The 14541-nt window shown below is 55.1% G+C and overlaps 2 protein-coding genes across 3 annotated transcripts; one reads left to right on the plus strand and one right to left on the minus strand.

Moving 5' to 3' along the window:
* The first annotated feature begins 2935 nt into the window (after window positions 1-2935).
* SLC25A5 (solute carrier family 25 member 5) lies at window positions 2936-4704 on the plus strand. Its single transcript, XM_086469825.1, has 4 exons — window positions 2936-3046; window positions 3172-3658; window positions 3765-3905; window positions 4514-4704. The coding sequence occupies exons 1-4, from the start codon at window positions 2936-2938 to the stop codon at window positions 4669-4671; spliced, it is 897 nt and encodes a 298-aa protein (XP_086325951.1). The 3' UTR covers window positions 4672-4704.
* Window positions 4705-9845: 5141 nt separating this feature from the next.
* STEEP1 (STING1 ER exit protein 1) lies at window positions 9846-13770 on the minus strand. Of its 2 annotated transcripts, XM_086469999.1 has the most exons (7): window positions 13640-13770; window positions 13195-13312; window positions 12968-13009; window positions 12724-12862; window positions 12101-12190; window positions 11860-11952; window positions 9846-11087 (listed from the first exon to the last, which is right to left on the minus strand). In XM_086469999.1, the coding sequence occupies exons 1-7, from the start codon at window positions 13761-13763 to the stop codon at window positions 11025-11027; spliced, it is 669 nt and encodes a 222-aa protein (XP_086326125.1). In that variant the 5' UTR covers window positions 13764-13770; the 3' UTR covers window positions 9846-11024. The 2 variants fall into 2 exon arrangements, with proteins under 2 accessions (XP_086326125.1, XP_086326126.1); XM_086470000.1 differs by lacking the exon at window positions 12968-13009.
* Between the last annotated feature and the right edge of the window lie 771 nt (window positions 13771-14541).

Genomic DNA, 14541 nt, shown 5'->3' on the forward strand with positions numbered 1-14541 from the left:
ATTTCAGGCTTTGAAAAACAGTTTTCCTGAAGTTCTCTAACTGAAAAGTTTCCTGAAAAATGTGGTTCTTAAATGTGTTAGATAGACCAGAGCCATGAGCCTTGTCGTGTTGTTTTGGTATTCTTAAAGCTCTATTTTTATATTAAACTACTTTTTAGTTCCTGTGCACAGACCCAGCCCTGCTGCGCTGCTCAGAACTTGCCAGCAGAGCAGCACTGCGCACACAACCTGTCATTTTTCCACTTTACCTGCTGTGACCCAGGAGCCACAGATAGTTTCTGTAGATAGGAACCTCTCTGCAAGACCACTAGGTGATTGCCAGTGCCGGTGCAATTGATAGGCCTCTGACCAGTCTAGGGAGCTTTTGGACAATAAAAGATCATCTTGGTATTACACCCGAGGACCTGTGGTATTCCTCTTGCTCCTTTGTAGAAGTACAGCCATGGAACAGCCCCATCCCTATGCCTCCTGGCAGAAAACCTTAAACCCCGTGTCCACCTGGGAAGGCGGCTCTGCCCGCTGCGGCATGTCCCACCAGCCTCGGGCTGGGCAGCGCGTGAATCACGGCAGCTCGGTAAGGCCCGTGCGCACCAGCTATGCCCCTGCCCTGGCTGCCGCAGCGGGGGCTCAGCACAGGATTTGCCTGCTGCTTTACACAGCTTTTTGTGTGTGTTTTTGTATCGTTTATGTCCCTGCTGGGCAGAAATAAGTAAATCTCAGAAAGTGCTTGGTTAGGCCAGGTCACAGCAGGATGAGGCAATGGCAGATCGATGCAGGAACAGTCTGTGACTATGGAGATTTGCAGAAAGATTTGGGACAATTGTAAGGCCTGCCTTGCGCCTAGAGCTCAGCGTTGGTGCACCCTGCAGCTGAGGTCTGGCAGTATCTTTCTAGGGGCTCGCTCAGTTCTGCTGCAGTGGTGTTTCATACTGGTTTTCTTCTCAGAGAAGAAATGCACGCATTGATAGCAAAAATTAAGGTAGTGGAGAGCAGATCTGGTGGCTCGTGTGTCACACTGAGGCTGTAAGTGCTTTTGGCTCTCTGCCTAGTGAATGTGTTTCTCCGTGCCTCAGTTTCCCCATCTGCACAGTGCAGGTAATAATACTGAGACTTATTTGAGATGTGTGAGTAAGGAGACGTGACTTGTGAGGGGAGGAACAGATTTCTAAAGAGTCCCCTTACCTTGTGCAAGCATACCTGTATGTTTTTTACCCATGTTGTATTTCTAAATAGATTTTAAAGATTGACTGATGGGTGCATATGAATGTCTGATCAGCTCTTCAAACCTGGTAAGAGTCAAGTGAGTCAAAAAGTTACCTCTAACTTGTTTCTGATATGCTAATAACACCTTTGTATTGTAATGTACTCCTACGACCTATAAATCACTTGCTAACCTTTTGTCAACCAAGCCTCTGTTTTGCGTAATCACATCTGTGCTTGAGAAATCCTCCCAAAAGGTAACACTAAAATATTTCAGACAGCCCCAAAACAAAATGCTTCAGCAGTGGATCACTGACATGTAACATGGTGTGTGATCGTGAAGAACCAGTTACTGGCATGGCTAAATGGCAGAGGCAGCACTTAAGTGTGAGCTGTAACTCAAGTGACATTTGGAGGCAGCTATGCAGTGGAGGTGGTAGGTGGTGGGGTGTGCGTCTGGCTGAGCATCTCATCACAGACTGATGTGCGTGTGACTGATGCAGGGAATGCACGCAATACTTATGAGGTGGTCCCTGGTGAGGCCACACCTGGAGTACTGTGTCCAGTTCTGGGACCCCCAGTTCAAGCGGGTCAGGGAACTACTGGAAAGAGTCCAATAGAGGGCTACAAAGATGATTAAGGGACTGGAACATCTCTCCTATGAGGAAAGGCGGAGAGAGACAGGTCTATTAAGAGAAGACTCAGAGGGGACTTTATCAATGCTTATAAATATCTAAAGGGCGGGTGTCAAGAGGATGGGGCCAGGCTCTTTTCAGTGGTGACAAGAGGCAACGGGCACAAACTGGAGCACAGGAAGTTCCGCCTGAACATGAGGAAGAACTTCTTTACTTTGAGGGCGACAGAGCACTGGAACAGGCTGCCCAGGGAGGCTGTGGAGTCTCCTTCCCTGGAGACACTCAAAACCTGCCTGGATGCAGCCCTGGGCAACCTGCTCTGGGTGACCCTGCTTTAGCAGGGGGTTGGACTAGGTGATCTCCAGAGGTCCCTTCCAACCCCCACCATTCTGTGATTCTTAGAGCTCCGTGACCCCCGGAGCATGGCGCACGCTGGGGAATAGTAACGGGAGAGGTCTCTGAGGGGGGTCTCAGCTGAGGCTCGGTGGGCCGCGGCAGTCAGACTCCGCCCTGCACACGGCGGGAGACAAACAGGCTCGGGGTCTCCCGTTCTGCCCGAGCCCCGGCCCTGCTCTCGACCCGGCCTTCGTGACGGCACCCGGATGGCGCGGAGGGGCCGGGGGGGGGGGGGGCGCCGGCACGGAAGGCCCCGCCGCCCTCACCTGGGCTGCCCGGGGGAGGCGGCGGGAAGCGGGGCCGGGCCGGGCAGCTCCGACCCTGTCCCCGCCCGCGCGGCGGGGGGCCGGCGGGGTGCCCCCCACCCCGGGGGTGCCGGCTGGGCGCCGGGGATGCGGCGGGGACGGGGGATGCTTGGCTGCGTGCGGGACCCCCGCCCGGGGACGCCGGCCATGTGCCCCCCGGTGGGTGCCGCGGCCGTCCCCTCCCCCTGCGGCGGCCACGCCCCCACCTCCCGCAGCCAATGGGCGAGCGGGACGCGACGGTGCCGTGCGCCCCCGCCCACGTGTCCGCCGCCTCCCCTATATAAGGCGGCCATTTCAGCCGCCCGCCCCCCCCCCCCCCCCGCCGCCGCCCGCAGCGCCGCCTCCCGCCTCCCCTCGCCCGCTCTCGCCTCGCCTCACCCGCCGCCGCCGCCTCCCGCCATGACCGATGCGGCCGTGTCCTTCGCTAAGGATTTCCTCGCCGGCGGGGTGGCGGCCGCCATCTCCAAGACCGCCGTCGCCCCCATCGAGAGAGTCAAGCTGCTGCTGCAGGTGAGCGCCGGCGCCGGGGGCCGGGGCCGCCCCAAGGTCGCCGCATGGAGAAGGGGGGGAGGGGGTGTCGGCGGGGGGCCAGGGGGTCGCGGTGCTGACGGCGGTGTCCGGGCCGGCCCCCGCAGGTGCAGCACGCCAGCAAGCAGATCGCCGCCGACAAGCAGTACAAGGGCATCATCGACTGCGTGGTGCGCATCCCCCGGGAGCAGGGCGTCCTCTCCTTCTGGCGCGGCAACCTGGCCAATGTGATCCGGTACTTCCCCACCCAGGCCCTCAACTTCGCCTTCAAGGACAAGTACAAGCAGATCTTCCTGGGCGGCGTGGACAAGCGAACCCAGTTCTGGCGATACTTCGCCGGGAACCTGGCGTCGGGGGGTGCCGCCGGCGCTACCTCCCTGTGCTTCGTCTACCCCCTTGACTTTGCCCGAACCCGCCTGGCCGCGGATGTGGGTAAAGCCGGGGCTGATCGGGAGTTCAGCGGGCTCGGTGACTGCCTGGTCAAAATCTTCCGGTCGGATGGCCTCAAGGGCCTGTACCAGGGCTTCAGCGTCTCTGTCCAAGGCATCATCATCTACAGAGCCGCCTACTTCGGCATCTACGACACCGCGAAGGGTAGGTTGACCAAAATGGCACTAAAAGGGAGATGCTGGCCTGTAGTGCGTTTCGGAAGATGCTGGTGGCTCACCTGCCGTTCTCCTCAAAACCCTCTCTCCCACAGGCATGCTTCCAGACCCAAAGAACACCCACATCGTTGTCAGCTGGATGATCGCGCAGACCGTCACCGCTGTCGCCGGTTTGACCTCCTACCCTTTTGATACGGTTCGTCGTCGCATGATGATGCAGTCTGGCCGTAAAGGAGGTAAGTGTCTACCTCCATGTGTAGGAAGTCTTGGGCATCCCTGAATCAACAGCTGGTGGTGGAGCTGAGGTGAAGGCAGGGTGGCTTGGCTTTCACTGAGCCACGTAGATATCCTCACCGTTTGTGAACGGCGGGGTGTGAGAAGGGCTGCAGAAGTGGATGTCAGGCAGGGGCAACGGACGCGTCCGTCTCTGCAGCACACCTCCAAGGTGGCGTACACAAGTCAGGTATCTGTCAGTAGGTAGGAACAGCAGAACTTGCCCAGGGATGTTGCAATCTAGTGCCTCTGGGACAAGAAGAGACATCCCTGGTAGCAGGCACGGCCTGGCTGACTGTGCAATAGCTTTTGGGTCTGGAAGTATTGGTGTCAAAGCAAACAGTAGCTGCCTTCTGCTCGAACCGGTCCTTCCGGTGTCTCCTAGGGGTAGTGCAGCAGCAGCAGCAGTGTATCTCCTGGGCAATCTTGTCCTCTGATGCACTAATGCTGGAGAAAGTCAAGAAGTGGGATGCACTTGAGGTTATGAAGCTGGCAGATACATTAGGCCGTTTCTGACTTGGATGTTGGGGGTCATGGGCATCCGATTCCTAACGCCGTCTGTCTTCCGCAGCTGACATAATGTACACTGGCACTATTGACTGCTGGCGGAAGATTGCCCGGGACGAGGGCTCCAAGGCGTTTTTCAAAGGTGCATGGTCAAATGTCCTCCGAGGAATGGGTGGTGCTTTTGTCTTAGTCCTGTATGACGAAATCAAGAAGTACACATAAGTTGTTTCCTGTTGTGAACTGGCATGTTGTTATATGTAGTCTATGACCGTTCATGGACTTGTTTGAAAACTGTCTAGTTACTAAACAGCGACAGCTGATGTTTGTACAGGTTGGCATGGGGCAGGGGCGACTGCCTGCCCTGTCTGTCAAGTTATTCCCCTGATGGGGCTCACCATGATTTCTATTTCAGTCACTCCTGCTTAAAGAGTACAAAGAAATAAAAATCTGAAACCAACTTTCCTCGTCTCGTGTTTGTTCTTGCAGCAGCTGCAGCATGAGGGGGGTGGGGGTCTCTGCAGTGAGTGTAGAGAAGGAGGAAGACAAGCCACAAGCCACTTCTATCCTGCACACTTCACTACCTGCTAACTACCTGTGGCCTCTGGCAGGTAAGCACAGAGCAAGCTGCTGAGGAGGCTGTGTAGTGTTTCCTCCCCAGTGGAGACCAGTGGTGTGGGCTGGAAAGGGGACTGGCAGCTAGCTCTGAAGGACTTTCCCAGCTGATCTCCCCTGGGACCCTGGTAACCAGAGATGAGGCCCTGGCTGTGTGCCACCAGTCCTTCCTCTGGCCTCTCTGCTCCCTGGAGCTGATGAAACCTTGTTTTGAAAGTGCCAAGTGCCTAAACGGTCTGCAAAGCACAGCCCTCCCCACAGTGCTGAATGCCTGGGAGGCTGGAGAAGTGTCTAAGAGGTGCTGTCTGGAGGAGCAGAGCTGGCATCATGTTCTCTGGCTTGGAAACCAAGTTACCTACTCGGGCGTGTTAAAACCCATCCAGAGAACATAAGTGTGGGTAATTGCTGCTCTTCTGTAGAGCCCCTGGCTAGGCTTGCCCTCGTGTGTGGTGGTGTGCTGTGGGGAGGCAGACAGCTCCTGCACCAGGGCTGTGCTTGCCAGGCAGGGACGCACATCCCCAGGCTCATTCCTTACCCCTGGAAGTTAAGCTTGTCCCAGCCACAGATTCTGGGGGAAGGGGGAAAAATTCCTTCATGCTGCTGGGGCAATTTTGGGAAAACACTGCAAGACTGAGCAATGTGTAGGGCTTGGCCTTTACCCAGACATCTCTCTGGGTCTGTGAGCTGCACCGGTGAAGCTGCTTGGCTTCTGCATGGGTGAGTGGATGCTGTCCTGATCTTCTGCCCTTCAGATCAGCGAGGCTTTCCTCACTGCCCCAACGCCTTTTGTCCTTTCTGGCTGCCCAGACCTGCTCAAAGCAGTTAACCACAATCACTGAAACTAATCTCAACTGCTGTCCGAGGCAGCTAAACAAGCCCTTTGGTTGCAAAGGGCAGTAGTTGGTTTTATTGCTGAAATCTAAGCGGGGCAGCTGGGCATGAGAGTGCAGCACCATCTCGCCACAGACAGCATCTGCGTGCTTGGGTCCCTGGGAATGGGCGCGTGCGTTTGGGAGGGGAGATGGCCTCCTGCCCTGCTGTTGAGCCAAGAGCCTTTGCTGGTGCTTTTCAGCTGCCCCTGGGCTCTTGTGGTGTGAGATCCTCTGCTGCGCGCTGTGGAAACAAAATGGGCTGAAAGTTTCCCCGTGAGATGCGGAGCAATGCCACAAGCGGAGGGCAGCGTGCTGGGCAGCCTTACTGGGGAGCCCTCCCCTGCTGCCCAGACACAAGCTCGTTAATTAAGGGCTCTCGGCTCTTCTTGCCTCCTGCTGCTAAGCTCCCCTGGGTTTCAAGGCGCTGGTCTGAGATGCTGCTGGTTGCTCGGTGTGGGGCGTGCTCCCCTCTCCTTTTCTCTGCAGGGGACGCGTGGCTGAGCCGTAAGTGCATCGTTTCTTCCTCCCCACAGCGGTGGGTGACCGAGGCACTGAGCCAGGCTGTTGTGCCGGGCTGCAAAGGAGCTGAGCTGGCGAACCCGTGAGTCCTTAGACCTACAGCATTTCATACTGGGCTTGGGGTGCAGGGCTGGCACCAAGCGAAATGGGTTGTAGCCACCCACGCTAGTTACTGCCTTTGGGACTCAGGAAACAAGCGTGTGTTCCATGGCTTTTTTTATCGCTGGTGCATGGGAGACACAGGACGGAGCCCACAATGGGTTTTTCCCTGCACTCTGCTGTTGGGGAGCACAGCCCAGCAGCCCCCTCTGGCCCGGGGCCTCCTGGGGATTTAACCTCCCAGTCCTGGCACCTCCCCAGGAGCAGCTTTATCTGGGGAAGCAGGTTTGGGGATTCAGCTGCTGCATTTGTCTGCCACAGGAGCACGTTACAGAGGGATGAAGGACTTCGCTTTTGTGGGGAAGCTGAGGCATCAGGGAGGTTTTGGGACATGCTGTCTCACCAGAGGTTTGCTGGTTGTCGCTGTCTGATCCTGCTGGGGTCAACAGGAGTTACAGCCCTGGCTGCAGGGATGAGGTGGTGTTTTTCTGGCTGGCAAGCAAGGAGAGATTGGCCACTTGCGCCTTGAAATCCACCCAAAAACCCAGGATGCTGTGGCCAGGTAGGTTTGTAAGATCTCCCCAGCGGAGAGCTATGAGGCTTCCTCTCCCATCCCTTGGAGCCCAGCCCTGCAGCCTTTTAAAGAAGCCCATAATTTTTATTTTGAATTTTTAAATGCCTAGATGTGGCAGTGCCCTGTGAACATATGGGCCTTTTTAGGGTAACACCAGCAAAAGCTGAGTCTAGTTTGATTTAGGCTGATCAGTCAGTGCTGTTGCCAAGCTGATCACATTGTCATACACCAAAAAAAAAGTTAGTGTGCCTGTATTAATACTCACTGCAACGGTCTGTCTAGGGAGTCAGAGCGAGCTGTCTGTATGCCAGCCTAACGGGTGAAAGAGCAGAAACACAGAGCACAGCCCAAGGAGAGCTGTAATAGCTGACCAGAAATGTTTGCCTTCAGGTCTTGAGGCTGAGCTCCGCACATGGTCCAGCCGCTACCGGGCACCATGGTGCCGTTGTCTCATGGGGATGCATGTGGAACGGGGGAGCTGGAAGTGTCCCAGCTGGGGCTCGCTGCTGCCGTGTCCCCCAGGCAGACCTCGCTGAGGGGCAGCGGGCACAGTGCCCCGTGCGGGTCCCTGCAGCACATCCCAGGGCATGGAGGTACCAGCCGTGGGTGCAAAGCAAGGGAACCAGCAGCGCTTTGTCCCTTGAAGGCAGCTTTCTGCCCCGGGCAGCCGCGCTGGGTGGGAGCATCTTCCTCGTGCCACGTGCAGGGTTAGGGGGCCAGGACAGCAAGGCTGGGCAGCTCTGCAGGTCTCCCCAAAACACCCTGCAACCCTGCCCAGGGGGACAGCCCTCAGGGGCCAGCTCCTCCTGAGCTGTCACCCTGCCCGCAGCCCAGGCAGGTGAATGCCCAGAAGGCTGTACAGCAGCTTCCCAACAAGCCTCAGTGTTACCCAGCACCCCGGAGCCCGTGTGATGGCACCAGCTGCTTGCGGGGAGGCCCCCGCGTTGCTCCCCAGGTACGGCTGTGATTAACACCGACGAGGCTGGATGCATCATTACTGCTGCTTTTCAGTGTCTACAAACTGTGCGGGGTTTTTGGTTTGTTTTGGTTTGGGGTTTTTTTACAGGTTATAAGGAACAAGGCAGCATTGCTACACACGGAGCTATTCTGACGTGGCAACTCAGACTACGTTCTTGCAAGAGCGCTTGGAAACTGGACTGGACTAAGCCAAGAAACACACTAAGGTAAGTCTGGCCATGTGTGGCGTTGTTTTTGGAACAGATCCCCTCCTCCACTTGTATTTCACATGCTACTTCGCTTTGCAATACCTCTGCATCCCGACAAGTTCTTATGTGCAGTATAGTGCTCAGCTAAACAAGCAAACAAACTTACTTAGCACCTACCTCTATTTGCAGAGTTAGAAAAAACAATGTTGGCTCTTATGGTAACACAAAATCTGACTTTTCTTTGGTCTGACCACTGTTGCAGGTTACCCAGTTGCTACTAGGGTGTGAGAAACTGCAGAACAGCTAGTTGTCTCTCTTATAACAGGACATTTAATCAAGCAGTTCAACTAGGTCCCACTGCTTCGTGTTGCTATAATCAGCTAACATCTTTTAATTCATTTAGATGTAGAAATGAAACACCCGACTTGATTTAAATTGTTGTGAACTAGATCTAGATAGGGTGAGAAATACAGAATTAATGATGTATGGTATCAGATTCTCTGTTGGAGTTGTTTCAGCCACTGGCTGGGTAACTAGAGTGTATTTTAAGTATCTCAGGGACTGGTAGTGTGAGAAACTACATACTCCCCTTTGACTGGGTCCGTGAGGGAGTCCTGAGCCGAACCAGGCAGATCAATAATGACAGGAATGAAAAAAATTGACGGAGCATGGGCTGGTCTTCTAAAAGCCAGGAAGGAGGAGCGCTGTGCTGTGCTGTGCTCTGCACGCTGCCTCAAGGCTCGAGGTGCGCAGCCGAGGAAGTTGATGGCAGTTGGTAACTGCTACTTGGGACAACGTGTGCTGGGCTGGGCACTCACCAAATTTTCTCTGTGCCTCACCAAACTGTAAAGATGGGCCTACCCCACCTGGCAGCCCCTTCACAGCCCCTCATCAGCTGAAGCCCTGCGTTTTGTCGCTCCCAACCTTAACCCCAACTGTAAATCCCACCATCCCTGAATCAGCTTTTGCTCTGGGTGTCACTCCGTGCACAACCGTACTTGGTCCTTTATGACAACTGGGGACCAAGAGGTCTGCATCCCAGCAGCCCTCGCGTGGTTCGAAACCTGTTTTCAAATTCCAAAGTCTTTGAACTCTTGCTTGGAAAAAAACTCCCTAATTTTTATAGAGACCAAGCTCGGGTTATTCGGGGCTTGGGTCACTCCCAGAGGAACCCTGAGGCCCTCGCCTGGCTGGGCTGTGCGACCACACTTGGCAAAGGAGGTTTGTGTAACAGGGTTGTACCCACTCATTCCTCCCGCCCTTCCCAAGTGTTACACACCGCCTTATAACCGCTTAACTGAAGAGCCTCTGGAGGCAGGTTTCTGCAAATAGGCTTCAGATTAGCAGATGATCAGCAGCGAACGCGACCCGTGCTGCTTGAGTTAACCTGAACACCTGCTTACCCAGGCTGGCATTAAATCGTCACACAACCGACAGACACATCCCAGCCTGCCAGCTCTGCGGGAGAGTTCGCTTCCTCCCTTACACCTTATTTCCCAAAGAAAGGAAAGATACATCCTTGGGCTAAGCAGGCATGAGTTTTCCCAGTCAGGGTTAAAAAGCCAGACAGAAAAGCTTTATTGATTATAGGAAGTTTTCCATAATTGTGGGAGATGGAAGCACCTTCTTCATTGCTCACATTATTTTACGGTACTTGGTAGAGTACGAGCGCCCTAGGAAAAGTATTTTAGTTCAAATCTGTGACACAGTATTTAATTCCAAGTAGAGCAACAAAGACATGGGCTATAGAGCACTGTTACTACATCACTCAAGAGACACAAAATATTATTTCCCAAACAAGGTCCTTTACACACCAATTCTTAATGTTTCTTTATCCAAGTCCTCCGTGGTCAGTGCATTCCAAACAGTTTCTCCTTCACCTTCGACAGCTCCAAATACCGATACAGTTTTGCAGAACGGGTTAGTTCAGGTGAGCAGTTGTACTTTAAATGATCACCAGTCGTAGCAGTAGCTCCCACCTCTGTATTTGTACTCCTCAGAGGTACGATATGCAGGCAGCTTTTGTGTTCAGTGGTTTAAAACAGGGCCAGACTTCATGTTCTTGTGTCGCGCAGTGCCTGCCGGGACAGGATGATTCTGTACCACGGCAACTTTCCCACGTTCAATAGGAGCCGAGACTGAGGGCTGCAGCCAGCCTGTGCCGGCCGCCTCTGGCAGCCTGTCTGCTGGCCAGGGTGAGCAGCAGCGTGATCCCCAAGCCTCACACCTGAGCCGTTCCAGACCGTGCCGGGATGGTGTGTCTCTTGGGCTGCTGCAAGTTTTGGAAACATTTAAAGTAACAAAATGAACAGGCACAGAGCTTACTTTTGTAACAATTTCTTTGTTGTACAGCTGAACTATTGTTCTCACAGATTTATGGAAATCTTACACACCTGAAAACTACCAAAATAAAAAAGACAGGTATCTAAAGGTGCACTGAACTCAGGAAGGCACCCAGCGACCACGTTCCCAAAAATAAATATTCTGCCTGGACCATCTTGCTCATAACGCTGGGTCTGTAGAGAACTGCAGTTTCGGCAGAGTCTCCAGTGCCGCTGGAGTTATTAAAATCGCTACCAGAGTATTACTTATGACAGAGAGGTATTCATCCTCCAAGGTGGTTGCAGCACGTTGCCCTTGAACGTTGTCTGTTACTTGTGCTTTGTCAGCAGATCTGCAGTAGCTCCTGGTAGCTCTCTCCTGTCTCCGAACACCCAGCAGATGTGCAGCGTTTCATTTGAACTGGTTATCAATCAGGGTTCCTTTCATCTTGGCTTTCTTGGCTTCCAACTCAGCCTGATTAAGAAAATTAATATGAATGAAAATGAATGAAATGATGTCTGGATACGTTTCCCTTGAGTGCTCCAACGAAGTTAGGTCTTGTCTGACCACTGAAAGCTTTTCACACCAGGAGCAAAAGTAGCTCAAGTTCCTTGGTGACTCCCTCCTCCCCTGAGGTACAACACAAAGACCACCTTTAAAATCATAAAAAGCCCAAGACTAACTGCAGAGTAGACAATCCCATACTTTCTATCCACAGGTCAAGCTGCACATTTCCCCCTCTCCTATCCACCACTCTCCTGTCACAGCACGTAAGATCAGCTGTGATGTTCTTGCCATTAATTCTTCTAGAGACCCCTCTGGTAGCAGCTGAGCTGGCAGGTCCTCCACAAGGGCCTTAGCGTGCCCTGACGCCTCGTGGCAAAGACCTGCTCTGCCAGGCAGGATTGAGAGCACAGCATCGGGGGTGCTCTGGTTGGCAAAGCCATGGCCTGGTTTCCCCTTCCCTTGTTCCTTGTCCAACAGGTCATGGAAATCTCCCTGCAAAAGCTCTGCTGGCTGCTCTTCAGTGAGCTCTGTATGTAATTGCATACGATTTTAAGTTCAGGGGGACTAGAAGAACATTTCTGTAAAACCTGTAAAGGAAGAGCCATCCTCACAAAGCTACAAGTCAGCTATGACCGTACCAGGACCTCTCTATACTCCCAGTCCAATCGGCAGGACAGCTTTTGTGCACAAAGCCAACAGATCTCGGGGATTTGCATTCAACACCGAAGGAAACACTCACCAACTCCTGCAGCCTTCTTTTGCTCATGCCTTTGCGTTCCAGCTGTTTCTCAATCACTTTTGCATTCTGTGCATAGGAGTCTGCAATCTCCCTCTGAAACATACACAACATCACTTTGCAACAGCGAACCCCAAAGGAACAACACCTCATCCAAACGGTGAGACCATCGCTGGCTCCGGTCAGCGTCCGGGACAGCTGCCCAGTTCAGACGTGGCTGCCACTAAGGGCGGGCAAAACTCACCGCTTCAATCTCCTCCTCCTCTTCATCAATTGTGGAGACCGTGACAGAACTGAACTTGCCCATGTCTTTGGTCCGCTTGGTCATCATCACCTGGGTGAGCAGCGGAATATCTTGTTAAACCTTGGCGGCAGTTGTGCCACTAGGGATCACTTCCCCCTCCAAAGCTTTTAAGGCTTCTCATGCAAGTCATTAAGATTTCCTGAACTCCGTGGGCGGCAAAGAAGAATTATCCCCCATGATTTCTGGGCTTAGAGCTGTCGTTATGAGAAGCAAACTCACTGATACGTAACAGATGAGCCTGACTTTGAAAATCACTGTGCAGACTACCAGTGTGACCTACTTACAAATGGAAACTTTCTGGCAACTGAGCCTAAACATCAGGCACCATCTAGATTTCCAAGCTTATTTTTTGCTTCCCTTTAGTGCTAGGACTCTGAGCTGCAATGATCTCTGTAAAGGAAAACTCAAGGCAAATAGGGAGAAGACACCAAACTGAGTTACTGTTTAGAGGTCCTTTACTTTCTTTTTTCTCCCCTCTGCCCCGCCGCCCCCTTAAGTGATTTGACACACCACACCTTTTTGAAATGCAGACACAGCCTTTTTACTCCTCTAAAGCCGATTACCTTTTTGGGAGGTTCTTGTTTCTGGGTATATATGTTTGTTTTCCCAAAACCCTGGCCAAATTTGACCACAGCACCATCAACAATGAACGTCACGGGAGCATTTTTCTGTTGGTGTTGATAAAAAAGCAGCAGGCCACACCTGGAAACAGGAACATACATAGCTGTGAGGAAACCCAGATTCTGGATTCCTTATGGCTACCTCGCAGATTCTAAAAGGGCCCACAGAGCCGCCGCGGTCACTCACTTGCCACACTTTTTCCTGAACTGCCGCTCGATGCCTTCTGGTCTGGGGGAGAGAGGAAGAGCTTAAGAGGAGGGTGCAGACAGTGGGCAGTGCTGCCTGGCTGCTGGACCCCAGCTGGGTGAGGAGGCGAGGCCAGACCAGGGCAGCCCCTTCCCCGGGCCATGGAGGGGCTCTTGGAGGGTCTCTTAGAGGGGCGCGGGGGAGGGCAGAGGCCGGGGAGGGAGAACCTGCGCAGGAAGACGCTCTCCTCCTCCTCCGCGTTGCAGAACTTGTGGGCGTGCTTGGCGGCGTCCATCACCCGGGCGCGGTCCCGCGGTCGCATCGGCAACTTCTCCAGCTGGCAGTCTGCGGGGCACCGGCAGGGCCGGGCTGGCGGCGGGGAACGGGAACCCGCGCCCAGCCGCCTCCCGGACCCTCCGCGGCCCCGGACCCGCGGCCTAGCCCCCATCCGCAGCTTCCGAACTGGCCCCGCGGGTTCCCGTTCCCCCCCCGGGCCCGCGGCCTGGCCCCCCCCCGGGCCCGCGGCCTGGCCCCCCCCCGGGCCCGCGGCCTGGCCCCCCCCCGGGCCCGCGGCCTGCCCCCCCCCGGGCCCGCGGCCTGCCCCCCCCCGGGCCCGCGGCCTGCCCCCCCCCCGGGCCCGCGGCCTGGCCCCCCCCCGGGCCCGCGGCTCACCCAGCACCAGCACCATCTGCCCGCACAGGCAGTAGTAGACGTGAAGCGGCTTCTCCCCATCGTCGTATTCCTCACGGTCACGGGTGTCGGAGCAGACGACGGAGCGAGACACCACCTTAGGCATGGCGGCGCCGGCGCCCGGCCTCCCCGCAGGCCCGGCCCCCGCGGCAGCGGCTCCGCCCGCTGGGTGGGAGCTCCGGCGGGGGGTTTGGAGGAGCGGCGTCGGTCTCCGCTCTCTTCGCCGTTTTTTTTTTTTTCCGCGTTCCGCAGACGCGGTCGTTTCTCCTCAGAGGGGGGGCGGGGGGACGTCGGTGTGCACCGCTTCCAAGCCCAGGGTAGCACGGCGTGATAGCGCGTTGAACGCAAACCGCCACGGCCAAATTTAGGCCTGACGTCACGTCTCTAGACAAACAAGCCGGGCTGAACCCGGCACGGAGCTGCTGCGGCCCGCGGGGAACGGGGAGGCGGTGACTCCGTTTCTCTTCCCATTCCGTCCCAGCGCCCCGTCACGGCTGGTGAACGGGGGATGCTGGCGAACGGGGGGTCGTGGCGTTCCTAAGGGCACGGCACTGGACAAGGCCTCTCGTTGACGGGCACCCAGAGCTCACGCGTCTCTTGGTGCGTAGGCTGGGTAAGAGCAGGGAAGGTCAAGAACGGGAGATCGTCAGCGCCGCCATGGAAGCGGTGTGTTTAGTGTTGCTCCCAGGTTCCACAAAAGGCCTCCTTTTCCCAGAGCCACCTCCCTGCACGGCTGCGGTACGCGCAGCTGGGAGTGAGGGTGAGCTGGAGAAACGGGGCCTGTTCAGTCTGCTTTAGACAACAGCAGGGAGAAATTCTTTACGTCCGAAGGCTGTTAAAAAAGGGGGTAATAAAGAGATTATTTTCCCTCGGAAAAAGCTCCC

Source organism: Leptosomus discolor, chromosome 9, assembly GCF_034619465.1.
Source record: "Leptosomus discolor isolate bLepDis1 chromosome 9, bLepDis1.hap2, whole genome shotgun sequence".
NCBI classification, from domain to species: Eukaryota; Metazoa; Chordata; class Aves; order Leptosomiformes; family Leptosomidae; genus Leptosomus; species Leptosomus discolor.